Genomic DNA, 18,068 nt, shown 5'->3' with positions numbered 1-18,068 from the left:
GAAGATGCCCAGCGCCCAAAGTTTCTTTCACAGTCATTCCACGTTACCAACAGAAATTAAGTCCTTGCACACATTTATATCTAGAAACACACATTAAAAAATGAATTTTCTGTGTGTGTCTGTAGACTAGATGAAAAGGTCACAGATTACCAATTAGAAGACCTGCTCTGAAACTCTGTTCCCGGCACCATTTCCTAGTATCGTTTCTCCCCAGCACCCATTTCCTGCATGGAAGACGGACACGGGCATACATTACCTGTGCTCATCGGCCAGACTCACCTCCTGCACATCCCAGGCATAAAGCATGTGCTTGGACGACACGGTACAAATGATGGACTTCTCCCGTCCACCCATTGTGGGGCCATTTCCTGACAGATAAGCCATAGGTCCTATGATTCCTAGAAGGAAACACAGACAATACTTGAGGGATGATGCAGTCAAATAAAGAGAACTCTGGAAAGATAATTGTAAGTTTTCCTGCACCCTCTTGGGAGAGTTTGGAGAAGAGAAGAAGTTGGGTGGCCTTCAGAGTCCTCCAAAAATGGGTTCCCATTGCAGACTGGCCATTTGGGAGACACTGGCCAATTGGTTTTTCTCCTTCATTTCAGTTTCCATAGATATAAAATGGGGATAAAAACGTCACCAGCAGATAACTGTTCTGAGTTTTAAAAGAGGTACTAGGATGGGGCACCCGGGTGGCTCAGTCGGTTGAGCGTCCAACTTCAGCTCAGGTCATGATTTCATGATTCGTGAGTTCAAGCCCTACACTGGGCTCGCTGCTGTCAGCACAGAGCCCTCTTTGGATCCTCTGTCTCCCTTTCTCTGCCCCTCCCCTGCTCTCAAAAATAAAACATTTAAAAGATAAAAATAAAAATAAAAGAGGTATTAGGAATAAAGCAAACTGAACTTCTGTTATTTAAGTTTCCTTTGTGTTTAAAATTTTTATCCTAGGAGGGATGGGAAGTCTGCGGAGAAAGGGAGTCCTCACAGGGCCTGATCTGATCTTGTGACCACGGGGGACAAGAGAAGAAGCAGGGAGACCAGGGACAGCTACCACCGCAGCCCAGTCCCACCAAGTTTTAATCTTCTTTCTCCTCACTGAATGAAAACAAGGGGGGGGGGGGGGGGTGGGGGGGAGAAAATGGCGCATTTCTTAAAACAAGTTTGTCACGGTCCTCTAGGCTCCTCCTACCCCCATACCGAGGTTCCCAGTTGCTTCTTTGAAGATAAAGTCCTCTGGTTGCGCCAAGGCCATCTGATACTCCTGCTTTGTTTGTTTGAGGAAGAATTGTTTCCACGTCTGTGAGCCCAGGCACTTGGAGAAGTTGCAGAAGCTCCATTTCTTCAGACACAGGTTTCTGGAAACAGAGTCATAACACCACCCCCACCCCAGGCTGTCCCCCGGTCAGTCCACCTCCTTGGGAGCACTGGTCTCATGAACCCCTCCCTCTCTGTGAGGGTCACTCACGCCTCTCAAGACAGGGTCACCCGCAGGCCTCCTCTGTACGTAATCCAATCTTACGTCTTCCCCCATGAGACACACCTGCCTTCCCGCCTTGCCCTTGCCTTGCTCACCTCCACAGGTGATCGTTCTCGGCAACTCTATTCCATTCCTGAGGGGGAGAAAGGAAGGGGTGAGCAGGCAGTCAGTCCCCAAAGGCTGGCTGCTCCTCTGCTATCATTTGTTCTGGTTGCAAGGCCCATACCGGTTCACCAGCCAGCATCCCAGCTCTCATGGCCCTCCCCATCTGGGGGGACGGGGACAGGGTAACAGCAGAGGTCCGTCAAGGCTAAGACAGGCCCTTGGGATTCCTGTGAGAGTTTGGAGGGAGAAATGGGGACTTTTTGGAGCTTGAAATGGGGGCCGCAAGGACCATTTAGTCAGTACAGCAACTCCTGGGTATCAGTGTGTCCTTTTCATTTAACAAAACAGGAGGCCCTCGGAGGGGAAGGATGCTAACCCCCAACACACAAGGTACCACTCCATTATTCTGCAAATGGGGGCTCAAACTGGTCAAGAGAAGCAACTAAAATCCAGGGACACTGATCTCTGGGAGCTGAGCAGATGGGCCCGAACAAGGTAAATTTAAGCAAAGAGGGAGGCTGTGTGGGTATAAGGCTCACGTAGCCAAGATCTCAAAGCTGAGAGGCCGAGGTGAAAGGGTTCTTGTGCAAGGACTTGTGGAGAGGTGTGGGGGTGGGGCGGGTCAGACAGAGAACGGATCATGGAGAACATTTACCCTGTTCACTTGGGAAGCCTGGAGCAAGCTGAACGCGTCCAGGAAAGAGAAGATTTTTAACGTCGGCAGATCAGGCAGTTGGAGCGCCATCTTGCACGGCCTGAGCCTACATCCAGTCTCCTTTCTCCTCTCCAGTTGCTCTGAATTTAAAGGCCTGGCCCAAGTCTGCAGCACTCGGGAGGATTTCCACCTGCAGCTCATCTGGCTCTGATGGAAACAGCCTGCAGGTGCGTGCACTCGCAGGGAGGTGGCCCTCCACTTCGGCCTCCTCCGGGACCAGATCCATGAGCTGAGGGCATCCCTCCCTGCACTCGCCTGTTCATTGTGTTCATTGTGTCAACGTGTTCGACAACACCTTTTTTCTTTTGCACTGTGAACTGCAAGTGCAGGATCCGGGGCAGCTCTAAGGTGCTGATGAACTTGTCAAGACTCTCTAGGAAATTTTGACTGACACCCTCCAAGTTCCAAATCACTGGGGTAGGGAATCAGGTTGGCACGTTTATATGTCTATTTTGAGACATCGAATCTGACCAGCACGGCCTATCTCCCAGCACCAAGACAGCCCCTGGGTTTCTACCTTTGTGCATTTCACTTTCCAGAGGAAGGAGAAAGCATGGGCCACAGAGGCCTGTGCTAAGGGCACAGGGCTTATCTGAGATGGCTCTCACAGGTGGTGCCTTTCTCTTGTGACCCAATACTTTTCTTCCAAGAACTTAACAACTGATTATTTTCTTTTTTTTTAATTTTTTAAGTTTATTTATTTATTAAAAATTTTTTTAATGTTTATTTATTTATTTTTTCAACATTTATTTATTTTTGGGACAGAGAGAGACAGAGCATGAACGGGGGAGGGGCAGAGAGAGAGGGAGACACAGAATCCGAAACAGGCTCCAGGCTCTGAGCTGTCAGCCCAGAGCCCGACGCGGGGCTCGAACTCACGGACCGTGAGATCGTGACCTGGCTGAAGTCGGACGCTTAACCGACTGCGCCACCCAGGCGCCCCAACGTTTATTTATTTTTGACAAAGAGAGAGAGAGAGAGAGAGAGAGAGAGAGAGAGACAAGTGTGAGTGGGGGAGGGGAAGAGAGAGAGGGAGACACAGAATCCAAAGCAGGTTGCAGGCTCTGAGCTGTCAGCACAGGGCCCAATGAAGGGCTTGAACCCACGAACCATGAGATCATGACCTGAGCCAAAGTCAGATGCTCAACCGATTGAGCCACCCAGGTGCCCCTTAAGTTTATTTATTTTGAGAGAGAGACAGAGTATGAAGGGGATAGAGGCAGAGAGAGGGGAGAGAATCCTAAGCAGGTTCCACACTGTCAGCACAGAGCCAGACATGGGGCTTGCACTCATGAAGTGTGAGATCATGACCTGAGCCAAAACCAAGAGTCAGATGCTTTACCAACTGAGCCACCCAGGCGTCCCTGATTCCAGTATTTTCTATGAGTTGCTGTCTGAGGCTCAACGGTGATGACCCCTGTAAACTGGGTCAGGCAGGTCTGAGGCTCAACGGTGATGACCCCTGTAAACTGGGTCAGGCTGCCTCTGCCTGACCCACAGTAGTGGTCCTCAGCAGCACCATTTTTCCTGCAATGATATCTACTCTATTATCCAAAACTAGACTGGGCTTTCCTTTTTCTTTTTTTAAATTAAAAAAATTGTTTTAATGTTTATTTTTGAGAAAGAGAGAGTGAGTGAAAGAGAGAGAGTGTGAGCAGGGGAGGGGCACAGAGAGAGGGAGACACAGAATCTGAATCAGGTTTCAGGTTCTGAGCTGTCAGCACAGAGCCCGACATGGGGCTCAAACTCATGAACCTCAAGATCATGACTTGAGCTGAAGTTTGTGGCTTAACCAACTGAACCACCCAGGTGCCCTCAGACTGGGCTTTTCTGGGATAAATGTCCTCTTCCTCAGAATTTGCATTGGGAAACTTCACACTGACAGGCCGATAAAGTACAAACCTCACAACTATGGGGAGACATATTTTTCGTTCTGTTGAATTAGGTTCATAGGAAACTAGTTTGAAGAGAATGTGGTTTGAAGAGAAATAAACTGTTATAAAGAAAAAAAAAATCCCGGTTTCAAGAGAGATAAAGGGAGTCTTACAATATCTTTCATATCAATAATTCATTCAAGTCCTTTCTAAGTCAGTTTCCCTGAACTATGCCATTTTACTAATTATAAAATTAAAACACAATCTTTGGGGGTATCTGGGTGGCTCAGTCTGCTAAGCAGTCTGCTAAGTCACGGTCTCAAGGTTCATGAGTTCGAGCTCCACATCAGGCTCTGTGCTAACAACTCAGAGCCTGGAGCCTACTTTGGTCTCTGTGTCTCCCTCTCTCTCTGCCCCTCCCCCTCTCATGATCTGTCTCTCTTTCTCTCTCAAAAACGAATAAACATTAAAAATAAATAAAATACAATCTGTGTTTTGGTTTGCTGAATTCAAGTGAATGAACAAGCTCTTGACTATTCACTCCCTTTAATACCAACAAAAAAATGTATGTTCAAATTTATTAGACCTTGATATACATCCTAAATTGTCTTCAAATATATTCATGTTTGGACAAATAACACCTGGGACTGCACACTTGCCAGCCTGAAATAAAAAAACAAGTGTTGTCGAGGATGTGGAGAAAAAGGAACCCTTGTGCCCTGTTGGTGGGAATGCAAACTGTGGAAAATAGTATGGAGGTTCCTCAAAAAATTAAAAATAGGACGACCTTATGATTTACTAATTCCACTAATGGGTATTTACCCAAAGAAAACAAAAACACTAATCTGAAAAGATATATGCACCCCTATGTTTATTATGGCATTATTTACAATAGCCAAGATATGGAAGCAGCCCAAGTATCCAGCCATAGACAAATGGATAAAGAAGATATGGTATATAAGATGTATATACAATGGAATATTACCTGACCTTAAAAAAAAAAAAAGAATGAAATTTTGCCATTTGCAACAACATGGATGGATCTAGAGAGTATAATGCTAAGTGAAATAAGTCAGAGAGAAAAACAAATACCATATGATTTCACTCATATGTGGAATTTTAAGAAACAGATGAAAAAAGGGGGAGAGATACAAAAAACAGACTCTCAAATATAGAGAACAAACTGGTGGTTGCCAGAGGGGAGGGAGGAGACGGGTGAAATAGGCAAAGAGGGGCAAGAGTACTTACTGAGTACTGAGTAACATATGGAATTGTTGAATGCCTTTAATGTATATCTGAAACTAATATAACACTGTATGTTAATTATACTGGCATTTTTTAAAGCCTCAAATTCAGAGAATTCCTAAAGCAAAACAAAAACAAAATAAATAAATATCTACAACACTTGTGGAAAAATCTTAAGTTTCCCAGTGTAAACACTATAAATATATAGTGTAAATAAATATAGGGTATAGTATACATAACTACACAAATGGTTTGAATACACTTATAGTCAAATAGATGTGCCCAAAAGCACTCCATTCTAATATCTTTGTCTAACCCTCTCTAAAATTTTATTTTTATTTTATTATTTTTTTATTGTTTATTTATTTTGAGAGAGAAGGAGAGTACTCACGAGTGGGGGAGGAGCAGAGAAAGAGAATCCGAAGCAGGCTCCGTGCTGTCAGCATGAAGCCGATATGGGGCTCAAACTCACAAACCATGAGATCATGACCTGAGCTAAAACCAAGAGTCTGACACTTAACTGATTGAGCCACCCAGGCGCCCCCCACCGCCTCTAAAATTTTAAACGCCTCTCAGTGTGAAATCAATAAAAGGACAAAATACACAAAAAAACAAAACAGCACATGGGACTGGAATTTGGTGACAAGCCTCCTTCCAGTTCTAATGGTCCAGGACATTGAATGTTAGAACTGATTTTTGGGTTGCTGCCTGCGCATACCCTCTGTAAGGTGGGAATGGTGATTTCAAACTGACTCTGTCTCAGGATCTCTCTCTCTCTCTCTCTGTGTTTCTTATTCTCTCTCTGATTAGGCATTCCTGCAATTTCTTCAGGGTTCTTAATTCTACCTGCATCCAGCCTATGGGTCCCTGTGTCCGTATAACAAATGTGCAGTAAAAGGACGTTGTAAGCATGCAAGGCACCCTCCGTTTGTCCCTCCACTTCCCCCACCCCCCATCATGTAAATCACTTATCTTCATTTCATTAAGGTCTTGTTCTTTTGTTTGGAACACATCCTTCTGTGTCTTTACTCTTCCTAGATCTCTGTGTTGGTTTCTATGCATTAGAGAAAACAGCTACCTCTCCTGGTCTTGGCTTGGTGTAGGATTAACCTTATCAGCCAACCCTGCCCTATCTCTTGGTTGTCTCTCAAACCTTGGTGATTGTCCAAGTAGCCTGTTTTATTTTTAGTGGCTCCTAGTAGTTGAGGGTGTGCCAGGACCTGTCAGTGTCCCGAAGGGGAGGATCTCAGTCAGCATCTAGATTCAGGCTGATTGGAAGCCTGACCCTCAGGCAGCAGCTTTTAAACATGTACAAATATACCTCTTTCAGGGAAAGATGGGCCTTTCTGTCTGCTTCCTCTGGGTTGAGCCCTGGGGTGACAGCCAGGGGAGAACTGTTTATTTCTTTGATCCTGTCCTGTTGAACCTGTGAACATAAGCCCCACTGGCCACCAGAGCCAGACTATCAAGAGATGTGTCCTCCGGGCAGTAGATACAAAAGCCAGGGCACTGGACACATGCAAAATCTGATTCTATTTCCTTCCGAAGAAGGAAACATTGAAGCTCAGAATGCCGAGGTATGTTGAATATTCAGCCTCCTGATTCTGATGGTATAAGCAACCCGGATCTGGGGCTTCTTTGGGGAAGAATCTCTTTCCTCCCTTAGCCAAGCCAGCATTTCTCTGCCCAAGAAATAGTGAATTAACCTAGTTAACCCTGCAGTTGTATAACTAACACCATAATGAACATACAGAACAGTTTCATTACTGTCCCAAATTCCCCGGTGCCCCCAGAGCTGACTTTTGATAAACAAGTTTTTTTTTTATTTTTAATTGTTTAAAATGTTTTTATTTGAAGGAGAGAGAGGGAGACAGAGCATGAGCAGGGGAGGAGCAGAGAGAGAGGGAGACACAGAATTTGAAGCAGGCTCCAGGCTCTAAGCTGTCATCACAGAGCCCGATGCGGGGCTCGAACTCACAAACTGTGAGATCATGACCTGAGCCAAAGTCGGACGCTTAACCAACTGAACCACCCAGGCGCCCCTTTAACTTTTTAATTAAAAACATTTTTTTAGGGGCGCCTGGGTGGCGCAGTTGGTTAAGCGTCCGACTTCAGCCAGATCACGATCTCGCGGTCCGTGAGTTCGAGCCCCGTGTCAGGCTCTGGGCTGATGGCTCAGAGCCTGGAGCCTGTTTCCGATTCTGTGTCTCCCTCTCTCTCTGCCCCTCCCCCGTTCATGCTCTGTCTCTCTCTGTCCCAAAAATAAATAAACGTTGAAAAAAAATTTTTTTTTAAATAAAAAAATAAATTAAAAAAACACATTTTTTTAGTGTTTATTTTTTGAGAGAGAGAGATAGTGCAAGTGGGGGAGGGGTCTTTAATGAACTATATTTTTCCTTTTCCAGGTAGATTTGCCTACCACAAAGTTACTTTTTGCTAGAATCTTTATTGTTTTGGCCTTTCATATTTAAATCTGGGATTCATTGTGAATTAATTTTTCTGTATGGACTCCATCTGACATAGCACCAAGGGTAGAAAAGGTGACTCTTTCTCTGTTACAGTTCACGGACATCTTTGTCCAAAACCAGGTGATCGTCATATATGTTGGTCTATTTGTGGATTCAGTATTATGTTCCATTGATCTATTTAAGTAATAAATTTATTCCCTTCCTCATGGAGACAGGGGGAAGATTATCCTAATCAGATAGGGGACTGAGAGGACAGGAGGCAGGTTTGCAGTATTTTAAGGTTCCATCTACTTCTGGATCACCTGGATGTGATTTCTGGTGTGCACCTTGAGATGTCCCAGCTAAAAGTGTAGTGCATTTATAAAGGTCTCTATGCTTTGTTGGGTCTTGAAATTTGATGTTTTCCTTTTTAGCCCTGAGAGACTGCGGGATATTTTAGAGGCTTTCTGTCCAACTTTTTTTTTTTTTAATGTTTATCATTTTTGAAAGACAGAGAGAGAGCGCAAGCCAGGGTGGGGCAGAGAAAGAGGGAGACACAGAATCCGAACCAGGCTCCAGGCTCTGAGCTGTCAGCACAGAGCCTGACATAGGCTCGAACTCACAAACCGTGAGATCATGACCTAAGCTGAAACCAGACATTTAACCGACTGAGCCACCTAGGTGCCCCAAGCTTTCTGTCCAACTTCTTATTCCCCTACTCAGTGCAGTGCAAGAATTTGGCAAACGCCTCCAGAGAAAGGAGAAACCAAGTCATACGTTGGAGTCTCATCCTCCTTCCTCCTTTCCCTGGAATATTGGCCACCTGAATCCTGGCTTCCATGCCATCCACAAATTTCAATCTGCCACTTCGTTTGCTTACTCCTCTGACCCTTAGCAACAATTCTACCCAGATCTCTGTGTGCCTGGGTTTTCAGGCTCCCTCACGCTATTATCAACAGTCCAGCATCAATAGGCAAAAATTAGATAAAGAATTTTAGCTCCCACTCTGGTCCACTTCCTTTTGACATCTGCCCACTCAAATCCTAGTTACCTAGGCAGCTCTCTGATGATGTCATATAAATTCATTTCTTAAAATCTTATTTCCCTTTTAATCTGGTTTTCATGGGAGCATGAGTTTTCCACCAACCATTCCATCATCGCCAGAAAAGGATGTCTGGGTTCCTGGTTTAAATGATGTCTATATACTGATGACTCCTCTATTTATATATCTGTCCCAGGCATCTAATGTGAGTTTAAAACTGTGTAACCTGTTGTCTCCTTAACATTTGTACTTGATGTTTAAAAGGCATCTCCAACTTCCTGTTTAAAACCATATTCTTTCTGGTCCCACGGATGTACATTTCCCGTGTCCCCGTGCATAGTAAATGCCCCTTGCATTCTATTCTCTTGCTCAGGCCAAAAATCTCAAAGTTTTTCTTGACTTCTGTTTGCTTGTGACCCTCATCTTCCCTTGTAGTACCCCCTCTCTGCCTTCATATCTCAGCTCAAATATTACCTCCACATAAAGTTTTTCCTAAAATTAAAAAAAAATTTTTTCCCTAAAATAACACTTTCCATCAAGTGTGGCCCCTTTAAAAAAAAATCTTTCTTAGAAGTTGTGGTTTATATATACAATGGAATACTACGTGGCAATGAGAAAGAATGAAATATGGCCTTTTGTAGCAACGTGGATGGAACTGGAGAGTGTTATGCTAAGTGAAATAAGTCATACAGAGAAAGACAGATACCATGTTTTCACTCTTATGTGGATCCTGAGAAACTTAACAGAAGACCATGGGGGGGGAGGGGGAAGGGAAAAAAAAGGTTATAGAGGGAGGGAGCCAAAACATAGGAGACTCTTAAAAACTGAGAACAAACTGAGGGTTGATGGGGGGTGGGAGGGAGGGGAGGGTGTGAGATGGGTATTGAGGAGGGGACCTGTTGGGATGAGCTTTGGGTGTTGTATGGAAACCAATTTGACAATAAATTTCATATTTAAAAAAATATTTCTTAAAGTTTATTTACTTATTTTGAAACAGAGAGAGAGAGAGAGAGGGAGAGGGAGAGGGCGTGTTCGTGAGTGGGAGGGGGCAGAGAGAGGGAGAGGTTCTGCACTGAGCCCAACGTGTGACTCGAATTCACAAACTGTGAGATCATGGCCTGAGGTGAAATCAAGATTTGGATGCTCAACCAGCTGAGACACCCAGTTGTCCAAGTATGGCCCTTTTTGCTATTTTGTCTTCATACTTTTAACAGCACCTGTAATTCACTTTTAAATAAATTATTAGGTACATTTATTTGCTTATCTGTTTATTGTGTCTCTCCCTCAATGGAATATAATTTCTTGGATCAAAGGAATCTGTCTCTGACTCACTTTTGAATCAACCAAGTCCAGGCTTGTTTCTGGAAACAGGAGATTTAATTATAATCCAATGAATGAAGGAATGGCTGGATATATTTTAAGCTGATGGGAACAGCGAGTACCCTGATGCCACAGTCGCTAACAACCATGGCTGACACGGAAGGGCTCCTGCTTGATGTAAGGACAAACACAAATGAGAGATGAGACTTAATTTTCCCTGTTGAAAACGAAGGAAAAGATTTCCTTCCCTTCCCTTTTTACCAGAGCATTAACTTTGGAAATTTGGCAACTGTATGTCCTTTCTCTGTCTCTTTGAAGTGTATAAAATCTTTTTAGAGGTTAAATGAGACTCTTGCCAGAGTACCCTTACCGTGACGGGCACTGAGTAATGTACAGAATTGTTGAATCACTATATTGTACACCTGAAACTCATACAACACTGCATGTTAAGTATACTGGAAAACAACAAACAAATAAGGTTCTTTCCAGCTTTAGGACCCAGGTAGGTCTTTATGACCAAGGTAGGTCTTTCTCAAGGACCTGGGAGCCAGGTCTTTGAAATGTAAACATCCAGGGAGATAGTATCCCTATCTCGCAGTTTCTGTGGGAGGGCAGGAGCCTAGCTTCGGTGGGTACCTTGCTCCCAGTTGAAAAAGTATCTCCTTTCATGAAGAGTTTATTTTTCCTTTGTATGAAACCAATGAACCAACACAGATGTTTACCCCATTACCAGGTGAACTTAGGGTGAACCATGTAATAAATGGTGCTGTCATGTCTTCTTGCTGGATGACTAGTCATTTATTGTCTATCTTGAGAACATGTATGTAATGGGTATCTGCTGGGCCACATCAAAGGGTGAGACTTCTTTCTCTCTTTGTAATCTCTTCATGGATTGCCTGTGATCCACACCACATTCTTTCTGGCTTGATACTTATTCAACAATAAAATCCTCTTTTCCTTCTAAATTTTTTTTTAATATTTATTTTTGAGAGAGAGAGAGACAGACAGAGTGTGAGTGGGCAAGGGGTAGAGAGAGAGGGAGACACAGAATCCAAAGCGGGCTCCAGGCTCCCAGCTGTCAGCACAGAGCCCAACACGGGGCTTGAGCTTACAAGCTGTGAGATCATGACCTGAGCTGAAGTCAGACGGTTAACCGACTGAGCCACCCAGGTGCCCCTCTTTTTCTTCTACCTTTGTGGAGAGGCTTTCTGGGTTGGGAGATTTTTTTTTTTTTAAGATTTTTATTTTAAGTAATCTCTATATCAAACTCACAACCCCAAGAGCAAGACTGCATGCTCCACCGACTGAGCCAGCCAAATCTGTCCCTGGGAGATTTTGTTTTTAATTACACTTCTCTGATGCTGACAAAGGTGGGGAGAAATTACTTCTTGTGAGGATATGTGAATTTTAGACATATTCCAAACACGCTTGTTTGTCTCTGAAGCAAAGGGCAAGATAAACATCAACACATCCAACCTAAATGAAGAATGAAGTAACAATTACAGATCCAGATATTTATGTGGGAAGACATTTGGTCATGTTGCATATTTTCCCATCCTTTCATGAGAATAAATACAGGAGAATTAGATATTTCTGCTCAAAGAATAAGACAAAATATCCAAGAATATAAAATACATATTGCCACACAATCCCAGCCTATTTCCTATCTTTTTCTGAACAGATCGACATTTTTCAGAAAAATATTTGATAAGCACATGGAGTTCAAGATGAGGCCTCCATGGGACTTTCTCAACTGTCAGTTACTGCACAGCCTTATAAAGAAAACAGACTTTTGCTGTTCTAGGGGAAGGTATGCAAATTAGGGAAGTGCTTAATTATAGATGACTGGTAAAAATTTGAATGCTAATGAGTAGTTGTTTATGGGGAGAGAAAGAGAAAAGTCTAGTCTGGTAAAAAACGGGTATGATTATCTATGCCTCCTTGTATGGGGGGGGCTCCTTTACAGGGAGACTTTGTAGCTCTGCCCATCAAGATGGGCCAGTTTCTCTGGACTTTGTGACTTTCTTTGGCCAGCAGTCACCCTCAGGATGAGGTGTGACAGTCCATGGGCCCTCAGATGAGCAAGGGGAAGTGATCCCTCTAAATTATGGAAGGGGAAGATGGTTTTGCCATATTCCTCCATATAGCATCTACTCTGCTGTTGAAATTTGATTTCACTGTTTTTCTGGTGGAAAATTCTGCCCATCCATAGCAAACTGGTATTTAAAACATCTTTTGGAGGTACCTATGATTTTCCAAGGTCTTTTTTTTTCTAATATCAGCCTTTAAAAAATTATAATTCTACTTTATGATTGATATACTTTCTCTCATACAGAAAGAGACATGTAATTTAGGAAAACCTGTAATTTCTCTCTATAATTAGATGTTTCAGTCTATCTCAATTTGGTCAGCTTCACCTTCCTAGTGAAAGAAAATCAGCAGCTCTTAAACCATGCAAGTGTAAATGCCCATGGCTAACGTATATGATCTCATAATCTTAAAGTGTCCTGTTAAACACTTTCCAATGAGAAAATATCTTTTCCTAAAATTAATAAGGGTTTAGAGAAAATATGATTCTCTGAACTTGCTCTAAACAGCGTGGCAAGTTTCTTAGGTCCCCAATAAGAGGAATAGAGTAGTTCTACTGATGGTCCTTTTGGAGATGGAACCTCTGGTTCTTCTACTAGATTGCATCGAGGGGCACGTGAATGGCTCAGTCAGTTAAGCGTCTGACTTCAGCTCAGGTCATGATCTCACAGTCTGAGAGCTAGAGCCCCACGTTGTGCTGACAGCTCAGAGCCTGGAGCCTGCTTCGGATTCTGTCCCCCTCTCTCTCTGCCTCTGCACCCACCCCCCAATTGCACTCTGTCTCTGTCTCTCTCTCTCAAAAATAAACATTTAAAAAAATTTTAGATTGCATTGAGCTATGTATCATACACGCCTGTTGCCCCTTTTACACCCCCTGGGCCCACCCAAGTTCACCTGCAACTATAAAGATAAAGCAAGAGGACTTCCCAATGTGCTATCATCTTTACACATCCCAGGTATGGGCATCTTTTCTCTGCCTGAGGCTTTCTAGTACCTGAGGGGTCCTTGCATGGCTGCACAGACAGCTATCAGGGATACGGGAGTAAAAGCTTCTAAGGGTAGTCCTCACACACTGGGGCATGGGAGTTAGTGGGTAAATGTTTCAGCCTCACACACTGACGTGGGATGCTTCTGAGTTTGCTCTACACAGCTTCTCAGAGATTTCCTCATTGGGAGACAGCACAGACCTGCTCAGGAAAGGCACAGTGGATGACTTTTCTATCTTCCTGGTCTCGTTTTCCCCTGATTCCTCATCCTCCTCCCCCTGCCCCTCACCGGGTACCATCTTCAAAATAAAGCATGCCATTTAATTCCTAGTCTCAGGATCTTTTGGGGAGAAGCAATTCTGAGACTATTGGTATAGCAACTGGTCCAGTGTCAGTCAGATGACAGTGAGGACTGTTTTGCTAGTATTAAGTGCCATGTTGGTAAAGACATGTGGTGGATGGGATGAGGTACAGATGGAAAGTGAAACACTAATTTATGCATTAGCTCTAGAATTTGAACTGTATGTGGGGAAAGTGATTGGAAGGTCCTAGAGTTGGGTGTTTGGCTGATCATAACCTAAGGACATGCTGTGAGAACCAAAATCCTGCCATGACAGCATTTGAACAGATCTCTTTCTTTCTTTCTTTCTTTCTTTCTTTCTTTCTTTCTTTCTTTCTTTCTTTCTTTCTTTCTTTCTTTCTTTCTTTTGTTTATTTTTGAGAGACAGAGCATGAGCCAGGGAGGGACAGAGAGAAAGGAGACACAGAATCTGAAGTAGGCTCCAGGCTCTGAGCTATCAGCACACAGCCCACCATGGGGCTCGAGCTTACAAGCTGTGAGATCATGACCTGAGCCAAAGTCGGACGCTTAACCAACTGAGTCACCCAAGGGCCCCCAGATGCTCATTTCTTGTAGCAAGAAGGCAAACTGCTAAGATTAAGGCCAGGATTTAATTACAAGGGCAGTGGAGTTAAAAGGATGTCAATGCACAGAACTTCCAGGTCTTCTTTGCTAAATTAGGACATTAAAGCTGATGGAGTAAGACCGGATCTTCCTGAGACCACTGAACCCTTAGATTCCCCTAAAAACCCTCTGGGTCTACAGAAGTAATTGCCTTACCTTTGTGAGAGGAGAGCAGGCTCCCACTATCCTGTGACCGTACAAAGGCCTCCTGAAGTGGCTGCCCCACAAGAGGATGTCTGCCCAACTCCAGTTCCACTCATGCCCCCTTCGTGGCCTCCAGGCCAGGAACTAAGTTCAGGTCTCAGCAGAGCCCTGGTGAGGAAAGAGCTGATTTACCAAATGAGCTGTGTGGTGTGTTGTCATTTGTATTGTCTCATCTGTATTGACGGGCACTGGGGAACAGGTGCAGAAGTGGATTGTGAGGGTTTTCACCTGCTGGAGAAAAGGCTGGGCACAGAAGAGCACGTGACTCTTGATGTCGGGTTTGTGAGTTCAAGCCCCATGTTGGGTGTAGAGATTACTTAAATAAATACAACTTTAAAATAATGAATTGAATTATTATGTGATTACAGAGAACCCACTAGAATGGTCCTGGAGCTGATTATGATTACTATAACCCAGCTGAGTATCGTCCTGGAGAGGGACCAGAGGTCACGTCTCTCACAAAAGCAAACCAGAATGCATGAGTCAGATAGGCACCAACATCACTGAGAAGCTCAGTGGCAAGATTTTGTCCTCTTAAGGTCCTGGTGAGGACAGGAAAGTGGCTACAGAAGTGGGCTCCCTAGCATCAGTGGGGACGATAGGATTCCATACAACAGGAGCCAGATGGTCACAGCTCACTGTCAGAAGCCAGATGGGTGTGAACACTGTGAGAGGAAACAAGTCTGGCGTTGCCACCTGGGGGCCTCGATCCACAAGGATTTGTGTCAGTGACAAAAAGGTATGAGATAGGACGGGCAGCCATTGATGGCACTGCTTACCTTCTACAGACGAAATGATAAAGAATGGGACTGCAGAAGACTCAAGTCAGCAACTAAGCCGAAAACTGTGAGCCCTTACACAATTTTGATATCTAAACCAGATCACAGAGTCCATTGCTTGAATGGGGACCTGGGTGTCCTTGAGAATGGAACCAACAGAGCCTCTGCAAGTATCAAAAACGTATATTCGCCTAGCCTTTTGCCAATGTGACTGATCTATGACCATGGACCCAAGTAATTCTACAATGGGGAAAGAGGGACACCCAGGTATACTGAGGGCTGTTGGATATAGACAATGAGCTTGCCCTATTATCAGGGTAACATAATAGGTATAAATTTCCAGTTACAAACTGAATAAGTCATGGGGATAAAAAGTACAGCGTAGGGAATACAGTCAATAATGTCGTATTAACTTTGCATGGTGACAGATGATAGCTACATTTGTGGTGAGCATTTCCTAAGTATATAATTGTCGAATCACCACATTGTACACCTGAAACTAACATATTATATGTCAACTACACTTCAATTTAAAAAAAAAAAAGAAAAATCAATCACAGCCCTTGTGTTAAACTGAGGCATATGGAAACCAAATGATACACAGCTCAAGTCCATCTTATACTGGATCCGATGGTTCTGTGAATTTACCTCATGGTCATTTCTCTGGTCTGTGACTGATTGGCTACACCTGGCTGCTGGCAGAGCCCACATGCCGGCTCTATGGCCTGGAAAGTAAAATTCACTGTGGTAGGAAGAGTCAAGTGAGTGCTCCTGAAACTGCCTTGACTCATCAAAAGTAGAGCAGAGCTGTTCTGCATCCAGTAGAATCGCGGCCTCAAAGACAAAGGGAATGCAGTCACCACCACAGCCCAAAATATGGCTGTTGCAGAAACAAGACGGATCATGGCAGATGAGTCACCTACTGCAAAGCTAACCATGTGGTCATTCCATGGGCAGCAGCTATGGAGATGTGTTAACTATAAGGAACAGATTGACACAAACTCTGGCATGTGGCTCTGGGCAAAGAGAGAGAGAGACAGAGGATCTGAAGAGGGGTCTGCACCGACAGCAGAGAGTCCTATGCGGGGTTCGAACTCACGAACCGTGAGATCATGACCTGAGCCGAAGTTGGACGCTTAACCGACTGAGCCACCCAGGCGCCCCTCCTCCTTCTTTTCATATCTGAATATTTCATAGGGCTGTCTGCACAACAGCGTTTGCTTCCATTCTTAGGTCCTTCAGAACTACAGTTCCACGAAGGCTGTTCAGCCCCGCAACTTCCTTCACGTTTAGTTCAGGAGCCGCTTCAGTGTAGTTACGTTGATTTTCCTCTCAACAGTTTTGGACTTAATCAAACATTACCTCTTTGTTAAAATGACATTAGTGGGGAAAAAAGGGGGTTCTTATTCTTCCTCCCTGGCAGTCCCATTATACGCTATTTTTCTGGTATCTCTATTTCACGCTTTATATCATAAATGCCTGGGTATCTAAAATTTGTGAAAAAAAAGCATATGGAATTACTCATTCAGGGAAATTGGCCCCTCAAAGGAACCATAATTCCCTCTGGAAAGTGGAATTAGATTCTCTACACTCATTTATTGCATCGGAGGATATCTGCTTCCTGTCGCTCTGGAATCACACGTAACTGACTGAGCCACCCAGGAGCCCCTTATTTTGTTTTAAAAGACAATTATCACTCATTTGTGAATGTTTTACTTGGCTTGTTTTTTGTTTGTTTGCTTTTTTGTTTCAAGTTTTTTAAATTCCAGTTAGTTAATATACAGTGTAATATTAGTTTCAGGTGTAGAATTTAGTGATTCATCACTTACATATGACATCCAGGGCTCATCACAGCCAGTGCCCTCCTTAGTACCCATCACCCATTTAACCCATCCCCCTGCCCACCTCCCCTCCTCAGTTTGCTCTGTATAACTAAGAATCTGTTTTATGGTTTGCCTCTCTCTCTCTTTTTCCCCCATGTGCATTTGTTTTGTCTCTTAAATTCCACATATGAGTGAGATCATATGGATTTGTCTTTCTCTGACTGACTTATTTCACTTAGCATAATAGTCCTTAGCTCCATCCACGTCATTGTAAATGGCAAGATTTCATTCTTTTTTATGGCTGAGTAATATTCCATTTTATATGTATACCACATCTTCTTTATCCATTCACTGTTCATTCCTCCCTTTTTTCTCTCCTCACATTGGCTAAATCAGAAGAATAATTTTAAAAATCGCAGTGGTAATTGTCATTTAAGATTTGTTTCAGCCTAAAAGTTAAATTGTTTCTTTGTTTTATCATTCTATGATCATAGGATCTATGTGGTTTAGGAATAAACACAGTTTAGTTCTGGGTTATTACATTTTTAATATTCAACTGAATATAATTTCATAACATCTGTTTTAATCTCTCATGATTCCTTAATAGCGGAATGGGTTTATACTGTAAATTTTGGATATACAAGATAAATTTAAACACACAACAATAATAGAAGAAATAGCATAGTTAACAAAAATAGAGAATTAACAAGCATCTCCCTATATTCATAAGAAACTAACAATATAAAAATATAGTGTTTACCTTATAGTAAAAGACATTTAATTTGATAGTGTAACTGAACAAATGTGACTTAGCTCCTTGGTGACCCACAGACAGCAACTACACGAGGTGGAACTGTCACACAAAGGAAACTTTATTTGCAGCAAAGGACATCAACGGGGAAAAACCTCCAAAGCTGTCACTCCCTGAGCAAGGGTGAATGGGTTTCTTTTTCTTTCTTTCTTTCTTTCTTTCTTTCTTTCTTTCTTTCTTTCTTT

General features: G+C 43.3%; 1 protein-coding gene across 14 annotated transcripts in view; it reads right to left on the bottom strand.

Annotated features, from left to right (window-relative positions):
* The window catches only part of FBXW12 (F-box and WD repeat domain containing 12), a 76,449-nt gene that overhangs the window by 19,196 nt on the left and 39,185 nt on the right, over window positions 1-18,068 (bottom strand). For 10 of the 14 annotated variants that reach the window (XM_040445240.1, XM_040445239.1, XM_040445251.1 and 7 more), the window contains 3 exons: window positions 1,576-1,613; window positions 1,201-1,358; window positions 280-398 (listed from right to left, as the gene is read on the bottom strand). In XM_040445240.1, the coding sequence (XP_040301174.1) occupies window positions 280-398; window positions 1,201-1,358; window positions 1,576-1,613 (315 nt within the window). Of the gene's footprint in view, window positions 1-279; window positions 399-1,200; window positions 1,359-1,468; window positions 1,614-2,240; window positions 2,965-5,422; window positions 5,483-14,422; window positions 14,579-18,068 lie in introns of those variants that run through there. The other 4 variants (XM_040445249.1, XM_040445250.1, XM_040445253.1 and 1 more) reach the window with 4 other exon arrangements.

Source organism: Herpailurus yagouaroundi, unplaced genomic scaffold (genome assembly GCF_014898765.1).
Source record: "Herpailurus yagouaroundi ecotype Mexico unplaced genomic scaffold, PumYag 193, whole genome shotgun sequence".
Classification (NCBI taxonomy): Eukaryota; Metazoa; Chordata; class Mammalia; order Carnivora; family Felidae; genus Herpailurus; species Herpailurus yagouaroundi.
The sequence above is the reverse complement of the archived record's forward strand: the minus strand, read 5'-3'. Positions and strand labels throughout refer to the sequence as shown.